General features: G+C 34.0%; 1 protein-coding gene across 3 annotated transcripts in view; it reads right to left on the reverse strand.

The window, feature by feature from the left end:
* Window positions 1–1,974: 1,974 nt before the first annotated feature.
* The window catches only part of LOC145259761 (L-fucose kinase-like), a 153,427-nt gene continuing 135,727 nt past the window's right edge, over window positions 1,975–19,674 (reverse strand). For all 3 annotated transcript variants that reach the window (XM_080117497.1, XM_080117496.1, XM_080117498.1), the window contains 5 exons: window positions 19,059–19,153; window positions 15,918–16,136; window positions 9,575–9,674; window positions 5,665–5,888; window positions 1,975–2,211 (listed from right to left, as the gene is read on the reverse strand). In XM_080117497.1, coding sequence (XP_079973623.1) covers window positions 2,146–2,211; window positions 5,665–5,888; window positions 9,575–9,674; window positions 15,918–16,136; window positions 19,059–19,153 — 704 coding nt within the window. In that variant the 3' untranslated portion in view covers window positions 1,975–2,145. The remainder of the gene's footprint in view (window positions 2,212–5,664; window positions 5,889–9,574; window positions 9,675–15,917; window positions 16,137–19,058; window positions 19,154–19,674) is intronic.

Genomic DNA, 19,674 nt, shown 5'->3' on the forward strand with positions numbered 1-19,674 from the left:
GGGGAAAATCCCCCCCCCCAAAAAAAAAATTGGCTCAGTCTAGAATGATTTCTCCTTCCATGCCTGAATACAGAAAAAAAATGACGTATAGAATTAGAACAGATACTATACTTTGCTTCTTGCCAAATGTTTCAAAGAATTGAGACAGTGATACCATGAGACATTGATAACACAAATTGTATTACGCCCTTTTCCTCCAACCTTTTATATATTTTTTTTTAAACATGGTGCTTGTCCAAAGTTCAACCTAATTAAAAGGCAAACATACAGAAAAAATATTAATAATGTATGTACCCGTCTTGGAACAAAAATATCATATTCCAAAAATCGACCAAGTAGTTTTTTCTTTCTTTTATTAACAAAGAAAATCAAATTTTATAATAAAGTAATGGAGGTGTGTCTTGGGAAGCCATTTTTAAAATTCATCATTAGTTATCTCCCCTATTAACAACCTCTCTAGAAATAGAGATCAAAATCAGCCTTGTTAGCGCTATGATTTACCAGTAATCGCTAAAAATCGTTAAAAAATTATTTTCAATATAAAAAAATTACTTGATTAATTTTTTTTTCGCCACTTATCAAGGTCCATAGACCACTCGAGAGTAAGAGTTAAGAGTGTACAGTAGTCAATTGGACAATATAGTAATCGTTAGTAATGGAAATTCGGTAAATTTGTTAACTTAAGTGGAACGGCTTATCAAGAACTTGTTTACATTGGACTTGAAGACAACCATATTGTAGTCAGCTGGAAAACAGAAAACAATTCCACAGGCGTGCAGTTCTAAGGAAGAAACTTTTTTCATGGAATCTACGTTTAGGTTTAGACACAGATAAAGAGTGGAGGAAATTATTGATAGTGCTTTCAGCTAGACGAGTATTTCTCATGAAAGTTTGGCGAGGGGGGGACCATAGATTGAAGCTCAGCCGAGCACTTGCCATGAAAATAACAAAGCAGAGACAAACTCGCAACATTTCTTCTGTGAGAAAGAGGTTGCATCTTTGTTACAAAATATATGGGTATGTACATCATAAAGTTGTTTTTAAAGACTTTTTTTCCGTATTTTTCTGTTGAAAATAGGTTTATTCTCAATAAGCACCAAGATTGTTTTTGTGGTTTTTTAGTGATTTTTAATAGTAAATTGTATCCATTTTGATCTCGTTTAAATTGAGTTGTTTCCCTTTAGTTATGAAAAATGGCCAAACGAGGCACACCATCTTAAAATTTTATTTTAGTAATAATTATTAAAAAAAAAGAGTTACCAACCTGATAGATCCTAAACTATCAACTAAACTTCAACCTCTGCCCCATCGCTGAAACGTAGCATCCTTTTGCCTATTTTACAAGTAATTCAATGTCAAGTGCTCTGACGAACTTCGAGCACTAATACCTCCTCAACGATAATATCCGTGACAAACCCAACAAGCAGCAAAATCCCACCCTTCACTGTAGAAATACCTAATTGCCATAAAGCCTTCTACTCAAATAGCTTTTTCTCTCAGACTGTTGCACTTTGGCATTCCCTCCCGGGCTCCTGCTTCCCTGACTGTACTGACATGCAGAAATTCAAATATAATGTGGACAGAGATCTCGCTGCCTAACTCCATAAATATTATCCCTGCAAATCTGGTCCCAAATAGTAGCCCCTTACGACTAAGTGGCCCTGTGCCTTGTTTGGGGTGAAAAAAAAAAAAAAAAAAGAAAAAAACTTTATCAATTTGTGATTTTTGGAATATGACATTTTCATTCTGTGATGAATACACCATGTATTTTTATTTTAATTAGGTTGAATTCTAGACAAAAACCAAAAACACATTATAATTATGTTTAATTAATTAAAACATTAAAAAAAATTAGTTTGAATCTTAAATAATTATTCACCATTTCTAAAAAAAAAAAAATAAACCCCACCAGGTGGCGCTAATGATCTTAATTGTTTTACATGCAACGAATAATAAAATTCTTAGTTTCTGTGATTTTTTTTTTTTTTTACATACTTTCTTTTTTGGGTTATTTTTTTTTTCATATTTTATTTTTTTGTATTTTCTTTTTTTCATATATTCTTTTTTTTGGAGTTCTTTTTTTTTTTCAGGTGAAAAAAAACTTGTATGTTCAGAGTGCATTCCTGTAACTCTTGTCTTGTATTCTTAAAATGTCATCGTCATTCCTTCACAATCAACAGCGGCATCATAAACTACAGCGCCTTTCAAATCCTGAAAATAAAAGAGTTTACATTTATACGATTTTGATGAGTACCAGAGAAATATACAGCATAACATCAACACACTGGTTCTCGTTAGATCACTGAAGTTAAGCAACAATCAACCTGATCAGCGCCAGATGTACAACCATTTTGGAATACCAGATGCTGTATGTAGGAGAACGCTAACACCTCCCTGCAAAAACCTAACATTGCTATCTCCGCTGATTGGGATATATGCAATTGAGGACCGCTTGTGAAACTTCCACATTCAGAGGAAACCACTTCAACACATCTAGGGTGAGTACTGTTTCAGTCAGTCATTGATACTAAAGAACATGGAGGCGAAGAACAACATAGTTCAAGAAGTGGTTTACTTGTGTGCAACTATGATTATGATATGGCGGATTTGTAGAGTTGGTGCTCTTGACTCCATGCGATTACATCTGTTTTAGTTAAGGGTAAACTAAGAAAGTACAGGCTGGAAAAAACTTCAAATGATTTCAATCAAGCAATGACAGAAACCAGAGTAAATGGAAGAAATATGTGAAGAAAATTACATTGTACCATAGTTGAATTGCAACAGAAATCTGATGTGGAAATGATGAAAAAAATATATATATTAAAAACAATTATCTTATGATCTTTGTTGATCACTTGTTAAAATATGACCAGAAACTGTCAGACAATAATTGATACTAATTGATAGTTTGAATAGTAAATAGTCATAACTTGTTCAAACATCTCATAAAATATATAAACTATCATAAATTGTTTAAATATGTCATAAAATGTGAGACCGTGTTTACATTATTGACGTCTTAAAACAATGTTTCTATGTAGTGATCATTTTAAAGTTGTAAACATACCCATGTTTAAAAAACGTAACGAAAATCAATGGCACTTGTACAATTTAGTCAAGACATTAAATATGAAAATATCGAAAAAAGGTTATATTGTACGTATGTTTTGGACTGAAGATCTCTAAAAAAAAATTCATTTAATTTGATCGAGTATTTTTTTTTACAGCGGAAAAACACGTTCTTATGAGAGCGCGTTGAAGTCAGCCATTGTAAAATTTGCTGAAGCTGAACAACATGCCATGGGGAGATAACTCCATGTAAAGTGCCGACACTCCCTCCCCATCTTTAAGTCTAGCTTTTCTTCCTAAAAATCGAACCTTTTGCTCGGTATCATAACGAATTGTTTTTTCGATGTAAAAAAAAAAAAAGAAAACTACTTGATGAAATTAAGTGAAATTTTTTTTCGGAGAACTTCGTTTCATAACAGATAAGTGAAATATAACCTTTTTTCGATATTTTCATTTTTTAATGTCTTGACTAAACTGTACAAGTACCAAATCAACTAATGGTCAGATTTTCATGAAATTTTTTATACGTGTTTAATTTAAAATTAACTTATATATTAAAAGCAATTTTCGTTAACAAGAAGAAATAATTTTTTAAACCCATATTTCATTTTACAAAAACTAAATAAAATAAATTTAGCTACATAAAAATTGCAACATTTTATAAAGCTGAAGAGTTTAAACAATTAAAAAATAGTTATTTTTGCTATAGTTTATATATATAAAAAAAAAACATTATTTATTCCACTTACCTTAAAGTTGTCAATAAAAATGGACATAAACTCAATAATATTATATTTAAAAAAAAAATCAATGTTTTTTTTCTTACTAATATATATTATAATTAATTAAATTACAACAAAAAACAAAATTCTAAAAACCTAATTAATTTTTAAAAGATTTGAATAGAATAAAAATCCAATATTTCACAATATTATTGTAGACCCGTGCTAGAGTTCACAAATGAAAGAAACCACAAGTAGCGTAAAGTGTATAAAATATAATATGCATTAATCATAAAGAATACAGGAACCACTAAAGTGGTATGAGAGGAACGTTTTCGTAGCATGCGGTTAAACATGGTATGAACATCTCCATCTAGTCTTTGAAACCAGTGGTATTCATAGGACTGGTTGATTCTACTTAGTTCTCAAATAGGGGTCATTTGTATCCCACAACATATACCATAGAACAATATCTGTGGTAACATCAGTCGCTATAAATAACCCGTAAGATGCGAACTCTTGCCCGAAAATTTTAAATGGAGATTTAGCGTTTAGAAAATGTGAGGTTTCCTACCTTATTTTCCTCTTTTTCTTTTTTTTTTTTTTTTTTGTTGCTTCAAACATTCCATATTGCCATTTTATCGTAGGGTGATATTCTAGTAATGGCTAAGTTTGTAATAGGCTCAATTTTAGTAAAATGACTTTTTTATAACATTAAGTTGCCATTTTTGTATGGTGGTACGATAGGAGTAATAACACGCAGAAAAGGGAATTCCAAAGGTAAACTAATTTTTAATTTTATTTTATTTCGGACTATTAGTCTCATCTTATCTTTTTATTGGTGCACAACGTTTCGGCCAACTTCCTCTGGCCTTCATCAGGTGGTAACCGCGACGGATAGGAACTTCGAATCTCCTAACTGCATTCTCAGCCATCACTGCCATCTGTAGTTGTTGTCGTCTCACCACATTTTTGACCAATTACCTCTGGCACGCTTTGGGTGGGATTGAAACCGCTATCTTCAGACAATGCTCATCTGGAACCGTAGAGATTCAACGTCTCTATCAACTGCGCCATGGGCCTCGAAGGGCGATCAAGGTTGGATTCTTTGATCTTATAAATCCACATTTATTTATTATCTGATCTTCCATAGTCGGGTCCGTACCGATTGGTATATATATATATTATTCCTTAATTGGAATTTTTTATTTTTGAGATGAGCATTGTATGTTAATTTTATTTTATTTCGGACTATTAGTCTCATCTTATCTTTTTATTGGTGCACAACGTTTCGGCCAACTTCTTCTGGCCTTCGTCAGGTGGTAACCGCGACGGATAGGAACTTCGAATCTCCTAACTGCATTCTCAGCCATCACTGCCATCCGTCTGATAGATATGAAGTTTTAAATGTAGATTTTTGAGTAAGGTTTTCCAGTTTAAAAAAAAATATTTTCATATAATATAAAAAATGACTATTGGCAATTATAAAATAGCAAATTCAACTACAATTTGAAATTATTTTAATTGTTAACAGATTTTTATTTCTAGTGTGTGTGTGTGTGGGGGGGGGGCCTTGATTTTAGTGCCCATTTTCAAAAAACTCACCGAGACCTCTAATTAACATAAACAATAGCAAAAGAAAAAACATTACTTCCTTGGTTCAATTAAAGCGACTAGTGGCTTCCGTAAAAAGTATGCACAAAAAAGATAGACACAAAATGGTAACAAGATAATGCATAAAATGTTGGCGCTTTACGCAAAAATCTGAACATTCCTATAACGTGGCATCAACCATTGTTTAAAAGCAAATAAGTTCCTTTATCAAATTCTTAGTAATTAAAGAAAGAATTCTTGTCTTTCTCTGAAAACTTACCGGAATTTTGGAAAGGATTTTATTCAGTTGATTTTTGAAGGAAGCGTCTTTGATAATGGCATAAAAGAATCCTCCGCCTCCGGCCCCTGCCAGGGACATTCCAAAAACATGTGGAGAAATAGTCTGCATGAGACTTTGTACGGCTGCCGGTTCAGAACCAGGCGCCATTTTCTTTTTTAGTTCCCAATATTTGTTCACACATTCGCCCACCAATAAAAGATTACCTGAAGATAAACAAAAAAAAATTTAAACTGAAAATCTTTCAAGTTTGGTAAAAGGTCATGAGAATTCTTTGAGCGAATACAAAAAAGACAAACATGATTCTAATGAGAAAATGGAATGGAAAATCATAATCATCATCATCATCATCATCATCAGGATTGAATTTTACTTCTTTTTACTTTTGTACGTCACAAATAGAATATTTTCAGATTTATCTTATATTTAAAATACACTTGTCCCCTATTTCTTTGACCATAATAGCTTTGTTATCAAAAGTTATGCGAAACTGTTCAGGCTATGTTACAATGTGTTGTTTGTATTATTTGGATTCATCGGACTGCTGTTCTCATCTCAAGTGCCGTTTTCAAAACGTTTTAGTCAATGAATCCAAATAATAAGAATAACCAATTGCAATATTCTAATTTTAACATTTTTAGTGACGCATGTGAGCAAGTCAGAATAAACAAGGATAATAATTAAAAACAGGTGGATTTACATGTTGTAGTCAGCTGAGAAGCAGCCCTGTAATATTGTGTTTCACTAGCGAATAGTTCTGCTCATGGAAGTTTTGTTTAGATTTAGGTGAAAAGAGAGAGAAAACTATTGACAGTGGTTGTAGCCAGAGAGATTTTTTTCGTGAATATTTTACGGAATAGTCATAATGTAACGTGGCCGTTATGTCGCAAATGGGCAAACAAACAAAACAGGAAAAGAAATAAATAAAAATCCAGGTCGGCATTTTTTCTCTTTTTAACACAAGCATTTTTGACCGTTACTTTCGGCACCACTTCAAAAGTCTAACTCTGCCATATGTCCTTTTTTACCTGGCAAGCGGTTCTCCTTCCTCCAACCGCAGCCAGCCATTCTTTTCAACGTCGTGTTGCATTTTTTTCTTTTTTTCTTCTTCTTTTCGCATACATTTCCCAATTTGCATATGCGTGTCTTTCGGCTACCGCTGCTGCTAATATCCCTGCAAGCCAGCTTTCTTCGCTGCTGCCGACATCTTCCCACGTGCTCATATGCATGATTTTACAATGAAATGAAATAGTAGCATGCTAGTTGTCCCCTATTTCTTTCACCGTTATAGCTTTGTAAACAAAAAGGTACACAAAATTGTTCAGCCAGGCAGTTTTGGTAATTTTTTTTTTTTTTTAAATTACATTTTCACCCCAAACAAGGCACATTGCCATTTTGATGTAGGGGGCTACTATCAGGGACATAATTTGCAGGGGTACTATGTAGGGAGTTGAGCAGCAAGATGCCTGTTTACATTACACTTGAATTTCTGCATGTCAGTACAGTTGAGAAAGTAGGAACTCGGAAGGGAGTTCCAGAGTCTAGCGGTTCTGGGGAAGAAACTATTAGAGTAGAAAGCTTTCTTACTTTTTTAATTTTTTTTTTTATTACATTTTCACCCCAAACAAATTGCCACTTTGGTGTAGGGGGCTACTATCAGGGGCAACAACTACTGGGGTACTATGTAAGGATTTGGGCAGCAAGATGTCGGTTCACGTTACACTTGAACTTCTGCACGTCAGTACTGTTGGGGAAGCAGGGACCTGGAATGGAATTCCAAAGTCTAGCGGTTCTGGGGAAGAAACTACTGGAGTAGAAAGATCTTTTACATCTAGGGATCTCTACAGTGTGGGGGTGGGATTTAGCAGCCTGTCAGGTTTGTGGAGGGTGCTCACGTCGTGGGGGCACAAGTGTCTGCAGTTCGTCAGAGCATTCACCATTAAAATACTTGTAGAACAGGTAGAGGGATGCAACATTTCGTCGATGGGATAGGGGCTGAAGCTTAGATGCCAGTTCAGGGCCTATCAGGTTTGCGACTCTCTTTTGAACCTTGTCAAGGAGCGAGAGACTAGCAGCAGATGCACCAGCCCAGATGTGACAGCAATACTCCATACATGGGCGAATGGTGGCCTTATAGAGGTACAGGATACTTTCGGGTGTCAGTAGTTGTCTAGCACGGTAGAGAGAACCCACCTTTCTTGCAGCGGCCCTAGGGATTTCTACTTTTTTTTTTATTGGTTTACGTTTTTAAAAACAAAAATTTCCTCCTCTAAAAAATTCCAAAGTGATGTTGATATCTACACACTTGCAAACAATTCTTAACGTTTTCTAATTAGATTGGTGACTGATGATATAAAAAAATGTTATTTTATACAAACACAAACAGGGATATCTAGTATTACCCAAAAATTAATGAAGAACCACTGTATAACTCTGCTCCCAGCCCTGATCCCCTATTATACTATTTTTAGTTCTTTTTGATTCCTATGATTTTAAATTTTTATCAGTTTCTTTTCTTTTTTTTTATAAAGGAGTCACCACTTATCAAGATCCGGAGGCCACTCGAGGATGGAGGTTAATGAGTGTACAGTAGTCAATTAGACAATATTGTAGTAATTGTTAGTAGTGGAAATTTGGTAAATTGGATTACTTATGGAGATGGCTCATCAAGAACTTGTTTACATTGGACTTGAAGACAACCATATTGTAGTCAGTTGGAAAGCAGGGAAACAGAAGAGAGTTCCACAAATGTGCAGTTTTAAGAAAGAAGCTTTGTTCATGGAATCTACGTTTAGTTTTAGACACAGACAGAGAATGGGGGAAATTATTGATAGTGGTTTCAGCTAAATGAGTCTTTTTTGTGAAAGAGGAAACTTGATTGCTTGAACAAATGAACACCCTCTTATAATCATTCTACTTTCAAGTTTTCAAATATCAGTAATCCTTTTTTCGAGTGGTTTTTAGGCCTTGATAAGTGGTGGTGGCCACATATTTGTAAAAAAAAAAAAAATAAATAAAATAAAAGGATTTTTCCTGCTTCTTTGAAAGTGTGGTTTAAATTTGAACAAGCCAGGCATGCGGGGGTCCCCTTGCATGAGTAAAAATTTGCTTTCACTTTGACTAATGTTTGTGAAAATTTTTTTTAAAATCCTAAGGCGTAGTTAATAATGGCTTCAGAGGGTGAGAGTTGGGCAAACAGAGTTATCCCAGAAAATCTGTTCTGGCAAAGATTTACTTTCACCATGACTAATGTTTGTGCAAAATTTCAAAAAAATCTGAGGCAAACACATGAACAGGAGTTCAATCCCCCCTTTTGTTGGCGACCAATAAATCTGTAATTTAGAAAGTCAATTTATTTGTTTATAATCCAAATTTTTGGTGACATAACACCTTCTGCAGGTATTTCTTTTTCTTTTGTTTTTTCCTTCATCCTTTTATGTGGCAAGTAGTCAAACGGAAGAGTAAAGTCCGTGTTTTTGTTCCAACAATATTTTACGATGTTCAAGTCTCGAGGATATCACGTGGCAACATGAGTTGTATAAAAAGATTTTTTTTTTTCTTCTTTGGAAGCGCGGTTTAAATTTGAATGAATCTGTAATTTAAAAAAAACAGTACAATGCAGAATAAAAAAAATAATTGTTTATAATACAAGTTTTAAGGTGTCATATCACCGAAAACTTGGATTATAAACAAATAAACGTTTTATTTGTTGTTTTTTTTTTTTTGTAAATCTTACATTGTATTCGCTTTTTGAATTAGATTTATTAAAAAAATAAATAAATATATAATATAATTTCAGATAAAAATTTAATTCATAAAACTGTTTGGAATTTTTAGAAAAAAAAAAAACAAACAAACAAACCAACTTGTTGATAACAAAACCAAAACTGACCGTCTTGAAAAGCGGAAGCACACGAATAAGCTAATTTCTCCAATTGGTCGACGGTACTAAGAATATCTTGTTTGCGGGCATACCAATCACGGACAACATTCTGAAAAGGCATTAAAAATGGATTTCAATGCAAAACATTTTTTAAATTAATTACAAAAATTGATGTCAGTAATAAGAAATAGATGTATACATCGATGAGTATATCAACATGACAAATAATCGTTGATACTTTGATATCGCTAGATATTGGCATTGCTGCTGCTTCTATCTCCAAACAGACACCTATACACGCATACAGCACTATGCATACATTGTGTATATATATATATATATATATATATATATATATATATATATATATATATATATATGTATGTGTGTGTGTGTGTGATACTATAAAGTGGCCCTGAGGTGCATTTGAGCCACTAAGTGCTGAGAGGGGGGTGGGATAGACAAAGGAAGATAAAATAGCTTAGAATAAACAAAGAAATCAGAAATATCCTACAATCAACAATAGATAGGAAACAGCAAACAATAACAATAGAAACCTACTGATAAAACAGAGAAGGGCAACTTCCGGTAGCCAGGGTGGGGTGGGCGACCTGAGGTACCAAGACAGAGGAGACAGTCAGTTGACATCTAGATGTGCTAGACGGTGGATGGAAGTTGGACAGTTAGACTTGACAACTAGATACCCTTGACGCCGGATGGGAGTTGATAACGACTACAGTTGAACAGTTATAGAGTTGACTGTGAAACAGAGATAGACAAATGTAACATCAACATATAGATATATATATCAGCATGACAAATAATTGTTGATACTTTAATATCGCTAGATATCGGCATTGCTGCTGCTGCTTCTATTTCCAAATAGATACCTGTACACACATACAGCACTATGCATACATTGTATATATATATATATATATATATATATATATATATATATATATATATATATGAGAATGTAACTCCTAAAATAAACATGAGATGAATATATTGGACATTTTCCGTTCTGTCTCCACTTGGATCTTCCGACCACTCAGTTGTATCAATTAAGATAAAAATGAAATGTAATAAGTCCTCAGACATACCTCTCCATCTTACAGTATATCGATACACTATGGCTGACAGGGATAGCTTCCGTACATTTATATCGGATCTACCTCTGCGTTCCATGTTTAAAAAGGATGTGTCCTCTATAGTATCAGACCTGATGGAATGTAGGTATAGACTGTTTCATACCCTCGAAAAAGTTCCAGCAAAAACCTAACAGCCAGCCATGGTTTTCTCCAGAATGTGCTGTTGCCATTGCACACAGAAATCACTTTTTCCACTGCTTCCAACGTAATAGATGTATGGAAACTAAAGCCGCTTTCAGGACTGCCAGCAATCATTGTAATAAAGTAATAAAGAATGCAAGAAAGTTATATGCTCAGTCTGTCAAGTCCAAAGTAGCTGAGCAGTAGCTTGGTTCCCACCAGTTTTGGAAAATAGCAAACAGAATCCTGAACAGAAACGTGGTGTGCTCTATCCCAACTATCATCAATGGACCTGAGTTAATCTCGTCAGCATCAGACAAAGCCAAACTCTTTGCCAAGAACTTTGCAACTAATTCTGCTGGCAGTCCTGAAGGCAGCTTTAGTCTCAGTACATCTATTACGTTGGTAGCTATGGAAAAAGTGATTTCTGTGCGCAATGGCAGCAGCACATTCTGGGGAGAACCATGGCTGGCTGTTAGGTTTTTGTTGGAATTTTTTGGATGGTATGAATCGGTCTATGCCTACAATTAACCATTCGGTCAGGTCTGATACTATAGAGGATACATCCTTTTTAAACATGGAATGCAGAGGTAGATCAGATATGAATGTACGGAAGCTATCCCAGTCAGCCATAATGTATCGATATACAGTACGGTGGAGAGGTATATCTGAAGACTTATTGTATTTTATTTTTATCTTAACTAATACAACTGTGTGATCGGAGGATCCAGTGGAGATAGAACGGAACATGAACATAGCTCAGGGGAATTGTGAGAAAAAGGTCTAGAAAGCTTGCATACTGACCATTAGTATCGGGCACATAGGTGGGTTCGTGAACAATCTGAGTGAAGTCATAGGCAATGGCAAAATCATGACAGAACCTCCCCTCATCATCTGTCTTATTTGAGTGAGTCAGCCATTCCACATTATGGACATTGTAGTTACCGCCAATGTGAATGGTAGCCGAAGGATGAGCAGACAGGATGAGGTCAATTTTCTCAGATATACTCTTAAGGACAGTAACCCCGCTGTTGTGGGGGCGATAGAGAACAAATATGAATGTGGTGGTGTAAGCAAATGCAACCCGGAAGCACATATAAGGTAAATTAGGGTCTTCTTTGGAGATATCTCTACCACACGGGAAGCCATCTTTAATGTAGGCACATATTCTATGTCCATGGTGATCTTGGGGGTCAAATTTAGATGTTAGAGTATCCTTTTATTATGAACTCATCTAGGGAAGTGGTCGGCCCTATGCCAGTTTCGCTTAGAAAGAGTAAGTCCGGTTTCGTCTCCTGTAATTGGGTTTCAACCTCTGGAAGGTCCTCCCTCCAATCTTAGACAAATCCTTGTTGATAATACAAAAATTGTACAACACAATAAAAAAGTATAAAATAATACAAAAATTGTACAACACAATAAAAAAGTATAAAATAATACAAAAATTGTACAACACAATAAAAAAGTATAAAATAATACAAAAATTGTACAACACAATAAAAAAGTATAAAATAATACAAAAATTGTACAACACAATAAAAAAGTATAAAATAATACAAAAATTGTACAACACAATAAAAAAGTATAAAATAATACAAAAATTGTACAACACAATAAAAAAGTATAAAATAATACAAAAATTGTACAACACAATAAAAAAGTATAAAATAATACAAAAATTGTACAACACAATAAAAAAGTATAAAATAATACAAAAATTGTACAACACAATAAAAAAGTATAAAATAATACAAAAATTGTACAACACAATAAAAAAGTATAAAATAATACAAAAATTGTACAACACAATAAAAAAGTATAAAATAATACAAAAATTGTACAACACAATAAAAAAGTATAAAATAATACAAAAATTGTACAACACAATAAAAAAGTATAAAATAATACAAAAATTGTACAACACAATAAAAAAGTATAAAATAATACAAAAATTGTACAACACAATAAAAAAGTATAAAATTCTCGAAGCATTAGAACTCAATACCTTACTATTAATAACATCGCATTCGAGAAAAGCAACAATGTATTAAAATTTCTGGTGTAGCGCATAAACGATGCACTTTGCTAATATTGGCCCATGGACTCGTTGATTTTAAAACTCAGATTTTTAATCAACTTAGTTTTTGATCGACTTTTTATAAACTTTTAATCTCCCATCACTCGATACAATTTATTGTGTTTTTACGTTTCATTTTTCTTTTTTGCATTTTCGCTCCTATTCACTTTCACCTCCATGAATTCCATGCATTCCACCTGAAGATGATTTGCAGTCGAATCAAAAGCACGCGTGATAACTATGGAACTTCCATTGATATTTTTGATTTTGATATAAAAAAGATTATAGGAAAAATCGAAAAAATAAAAAAGAAAGCAAAGTATCTCCATTATATTTAATAATCTCTGCTTAAATAACTCAATGGTTGTAGGTTCGATTTACAGAGGAAAGTGCTAGTCTAACCGGTCTAATGAGTTGTGATACAACGAAACAGTACTGTATGTGGATGACTATTAAGCCCTTTGGGTTGAGCACTGTCACAAATGTATTTTCACCCGATGCTTCATTTGGCTATTAAGCAAAGTTCATTGTCCATTTGTTTGTAAACAAACTAGCAGTTTGAGCACTGTGAAGTGATGAGAAAGTGCTTATTTAATAGGTACTTGATGAGGGACATTTGTGGGCACCAATTTGTGGTCCTGTGGGTAGAGCTGCCAATTGTCAACTCGACGGTTGTAGGTCTGATTCACGGCTAGTGGAAAGGTGCTTGCCTAGCCACACTGATGAGTTATTGGTTGGTTTTGTTTTACGGCATATCAACCCTTTTCAGGTTATTGCTGAATCCAGTGATTTTGAAGAAAAATTCTTGAATAGAATATATATATATATTTTTTTTAAGTCGGTTTCTATTTAACCCATAGTTGGGACCCTAACAAGTACTACCACTCTGGGTTAGAGTGGACCTGGGAGCAATGGCAATTAAGGGGTGGCTCCACACTCCCCAAAGCCCACAAGTTGAGGCCTCACCATCGGATATAGTTTAAGGTCATATCCAGGACCACTGATAAGTTGTGATACAACGAAACATTCCTGTATGTGGATGACTATATATATATATATATATATATATATATATATATAGTAATTTATAAAATATATATGGCGATTAAGCTACACTGAATATTCTGCGTTTCATCCAACTATAGGATTCGTCAGGCTTATGCACTGAATCCAGTGATTTTGAAGAAAAATTTTTGAATAGAATATATATATATATATATATATTTTTTTTAAGTTGGTTTCTATTTAACCCATAGTTGGGACCCTAACAGGCGCATAAGCCTGACGAATCCTATAGTTGGATGAAACGCAGAATATTCAGTGTAGCTTAATCGCCATATATATTTTATAAATTACTAACTAGCTCTACCTACGTATTGAGCACTTTTGAAGTAAATACTTTAACTTTACGCATAAATTTATACTTTCGTATATTAAATTTATGTGAATAAATGAAGTAGTTTATATATATATATATATATATATATATATATATATATATATATATATTTATTTATTTATTTATTTATTAGCAGACCACCCGATGTTGCCTGGTCATAAAATATGATATTTTAATTTATTTGTGTTTTTGCTATGGAGTCAATTTTCTATTGATTATTATGTTGTACCTAACATATACTAGTGATTTCAAAAGTAAAAAAAAAAAATGACTTGGGTGCCATCAGCTAAAATCGAAACCAAAACATTTAGTTCTCCAGCTTTATCTGTTACCATATGACCTAAATCCATACATATACAAAAACTGCAAAATAATGTGGTTTAAATGCTGTATATTTGTGCATGCATAGGTGTAACAGGTTTTAATCAACATTTCTTGCCAAGTTCAATGTGTTCTTTTTTTCAATTTTGACCCGTTAGCAGCTATTTTTACCAGCTAAATATCAAATCAAAATTGTTTTACATGTACAAATTCTGTATATATGAAGTTTCATGTCTGTAGACCAAAATTCAGAGAGGAGTTTGGCAGAAACCATCTGCACACACGCAGACATGATTACTTTTATTTACCCACCTCCATGTTAAAAATTTAATATAAAATGATACCCCACCCCTCTTTTGTGGACCAGACTAACTTTTGTGGGAGTTAATGAAAAATATTTTTGTGGAAGACAAATGTTATCCACTTTTTGAGACTGAAAGAGGGGGGAGGATTAATAATCTTATCACTAACCCTAAGTTCAAGTGGTAAGCCCCATAAAAAACCTTTTCCTTAACTCCAACATCATGCAAAGTGGCAATTCCTCTCTTAAACCCTACCATGTCCAAGTACAAAACAAAACAAATTATTTATTTATACAAGGGTATAAAACAAATGCATACGTGAAAGGGAGAGCCGGGTGAGGGGGGGGAGTAGAATTGGGAATTCTTTTTTTCACACCCCCCCTCCTCGAGTATTCGGAGTATTCCCCTGTTATATTGAAGCAGTTTGCTCCAGAAATTGTTGGCAAATGTTTTGGGCTGATTTTCCAAACGGTGACAGAGCAATTTAACCCACTGTAATAATTTGCTGTTTATTTTTTGCGGAGATTCAGAAGAAATAAATTAAAATCAGAGAGGCTGACTTTTAACCATCTGTGCACGCTGTTTCCACCCACTACTTCTGCTGTGACGATGTTTCGCATCTGCTCTGCTCAGTTATCGTAGTCCAAAAGGAAGACACTGTTTTTTTGGACGGAAGTTATAGGATTTCCGACTTCTGCTTTTAGGCTCCCCTCCTTCCTTTTTTGGGCACCTTTCTCTCAGTCCCACTTTCACTATCTAACATAATTGCCAAACGATAATGCATGCCAGAATCGTGATAGAATGTGTGGATGTCGAAATAGACTATCATCTCATATGAAAACGCATGAATGAAGTCCTCATAAACCCGTACATTTGATTCGAGTGACAGCCATGATGATGAGGATAAAAAAAAAAAATTTTTCTACACAAACGTATCCGATATATGCGAATGTATTTTATATATAAAAAAAAAACTTACCTGAAGCAAATTCCGGGCCAGTCGTGTCTTTCCAGTGTAGATTAGAAGCAGGTGCTTATTAAACTCTTCGATAATTTCTGAACTCACAGGATGTTGCTTCAAATCAATGAACAAAGGGATACGAGCCTCGGACATACCGGTTGTTACTCCGCCGAGAAGTCCAGCTACTTGATCTTGCCAACCACCACCAGTCGTTAAAAGCTGCTCCAGATAGAGCACCTGAATGACAAAAAAAAAAAAATGAGAAGAAAATTATGAGGTTTTTTTAAAACTTTTCTTTACTCCCAAACAAGGCACATTGCCATTTGCATGTAAGGGGTTTCTATTTGAGACAATATCTACAGGGCCACTAGGTGCTTGTTAAACTACAGTCAACAAATCAATTTTTTAACTATATCATTTTAAACAAAAAACAATATTACGTACTTAATGTCATGTCGAATAGTAATATATCCAAAAATCACGAAAATTCATCGAGTAGAACTGCTTTTAGTAAAAAAAAAAAAAAAGTCTATCAATATAGACAACAAATATTGCAACCATGATATCAGTAATCTAAGATATTCCTTTCAGAGTTATGTCCCCTTTGTTTAGACTCCTACCATTTACTTTATACCGTCTAAGAAAAACGCAATTTTACCCAATTTTCTATAAAAATTACTTTTAACTATAAATAAATTTCTACTCGATTTTTTTGTAATTTTTGGATATATTACTATTTTCAACATGACAATTAAATACATAATATTGTTTTTGTTTAAAACAACATATTTTTAAAAATCGATTTTTTGACTGCACTTAACAAGCACCAGACCACTATGTAAGGAGTTGAGAAACAAAATATTTGTTAGCATTACATTTAAACTTCTGCAAATCAGTACCGTCAAGGAAGCAGGAAACAGGGAGGGAATTTCAAAGTCTTGCAGTTTGAGGGAAGAAACTATTAGAGTAGAAGGTTTTCTGGCATCTATAAACCTCTCAGTGAAGGGATGAGATGTTGCTGCTTATATGGTTAGTCTGGGAGGTATATAAGTCAAGGGGACACAATTGCTATGAGTTCATAAAAGCACACTCCATTAACATACTTGTAAAATAGGCACAAGAATAAAACACTGCAGCGATGGGACAGGTTGAAACTAGGTTGATAGTTTGCATACTGTCTCTGAAAAAGAACATTTTATTAATTAACTATTATTTGTTGTTGAATAAGTTCTATCTCTCATTGAAAGAAAATTATTGCATCATCCTAGCAAGGGAAAGGGGGTAAACATAATCAGCAATATTTTAATATTTTAAAGAAATTACAGTTGAGAAAATAGTAACAAGCAATTTCTTTTTAAAGAAATCGCTCCAGACAAGGCATGAAGCCACTTGATGTAAGAAGCTAAAAAAAAAGCAAGAAAATACTATTTCAAGGTCAAACGTTAATAAGTGTTGATAGATTTTGACCTAGAAAGTCCAAATTTTTTCCCCTTTGTCAGAAACCTCACTCATGGAGTGTGAGGACTAAAAGACGAACTAAATTTGGTTTATTTTCTCATTTGTAATCTATTTGCATAAAAAAATGTAATATTAAATAAAAAAATATGAGCAAAAGTTACCATAAATATTGGTTTTACTTGATATTCTCACTATCCTAAAACCTGTTCGACGTTTGAAATATGACGCTTGTTGTTTTTATCCGATACAACATTGTTTTTCATTTAACTAACATAATTTAAAGGAGTTTCTCCTTTAGAATTACTGTCTGACCTTCACATTTGACTTTGACCTTGAAAAATAGTGTGTGCCATCCCTAGGTTGAAGACCATTATCATGTCAGGTTTGGTTATGATCGGTTCAGTGGTGTGGACTGTAGGACAGTATAATATACATATATATATATATATATATATATATATATATATATATATATACTAACTAATCATATATATATATATATATATATATATATATATATATATATATATATGATTAGTTTTTTTGGAAAAAGAAATCCAGCAGAGTGCTCAATTAAAAGGAAAATCCGAAATGTAAGAGCGTATTTATATTTTGTGTACAGAAAGTTGTTGAGACAAATTATTGGTACTGTCGGTTTCAAGCCCGATAGTTAGGACTGTTTAGGATATCCTTATCAAGCTCTCTTCGGCCAATATTCGTCTCTTGTAGAAATCATTAGTATTGGAGATTTGATAAGTGTCTTACTTAAGGGAGTGATTCATCAGGAATTTGTTTATGTTGGACTTGAAGACATCCAAGTTGTAGTCAGGTGAGAAACAGGCATACAGGAGAGAGTTCCAAAGAAAGAAGCTTTGTTCATGGAATCTATGTTTTGATTTAAGCACAGATAAAGAATGGGGAAAATTATTGACAGTGGTTTCAGCTAGACGAGTGTTTTTCATGAAAAATTGGCGAGGGGGGACCAGAGATTGGAGCTCGAACGAGCACTTGCCATGAAAATAATGATAAAGCAGAGACAGGCTCGCAACAGCTTGGTCATTTGCATATCTTTATGTGGCTGCTGCTGTTCTCAGCATCAGCGTTAGGTTACGGTATGAGACTGAACTGCTACAACTGTATTATTCGATAGTTTTACTTTTTCTTGTAATTATTTTTATACTCAATGATTTTTTGTAATCTTTGGAATTTTTTACTAATTTCAACATGACGTGTAATTACGTAATAATAATTTCAATATGAACATAATTACATAATAGTGTTTTTACTTAAAATGCAATTTTTTGAATACCACTTATAATGAACAAGCACCTTAAAGCATATAGTAAAACAAAAAAAAAAGGGAAACTGTTGAGGTGGCACCCCTACAGATTCTGATGGTAGACTATTCCTAATATCACTTCCAGTAACCAGTTTCTGCTATCGAGCAATCTGGATCTGAGACTCAGAGAGAGTGGGTTGTAACCTTACTTTGTCTTTCCAGTTGAGTGGAGTCTCACTCAACCAATATATGTTTCCGTATTTTCCGTTAATATATATTTAATTTCAATGTTTTTAAGCCGTCTCGTTTTTCTCTCAACATTTAAACAACAACAGAAACAAACATTAAATCAGCTTTGGTATAATAGTAGATAAAAGAAAATAAAAAAGGAAAATATGATCGAATAAAATTATTATATTTACCAAATGAATCAAGCTTCTTGAGTCGACTGTTTTTCCGGAGGCAGCGCAAAGAGCAGCTATCACTGCGCCAGCTAAAATACTGCTTGTGCCTAAGCCTAAAACATAAAAGAAACAAGAACGTCATCATGAAAAAAATCAAAATTATTTGGAAACGATTATTTTTGTAGATTTTTAAAATTGTTACTACTACTACTACTACTACTAGTACTTCTACTACTACTCATCATCGGCAGTCACTCGTGTCCGAGTAAGACTGTCCTCTGTTGTAGCTTCTGTGGGTCCTCAGGTGAGCATAGAGCCCAATCCTAGACCCAATTTTTCTTGTGCAATTTGGGCAGATAAAGGTAGTGGTGGTGGGGTGGGGTTGGGTGTGTCTGGTTGATAATCTGTCCTTTCTGTGCTTGCGTTTATCCTCAGCAGCTTGATTTAGGTCACTGCTATAAAGCGCAGCACCTTCGTGGACAGTGCTTCTCCATGCCAACCTGCTCCCAGCCACTTCCTCCCATGCCTCAAGGTCCATGTGAAACCGCTTTAAATTTACTTGTATGTTGTCCTTATACCTCATCTTTTGGCCACCCTGGGCACGCCGAAGAGGACTACTACTAGTACTTCTACT

This window comes from Euprymna scolopes, chromosome 35 (assembly GCF_053919585.1).
Source record: "Euprymna scolopes isolate OS-2025 chromosome 35, ASM5391958v1, whole genome shotgun sequence".
Lineage (NCBI taxonomy): Eukaryota > Metazoa > Mollusca > Cephalopoda > Sepiida > Sepiolidae > Euprymna > Euprymna scolopes.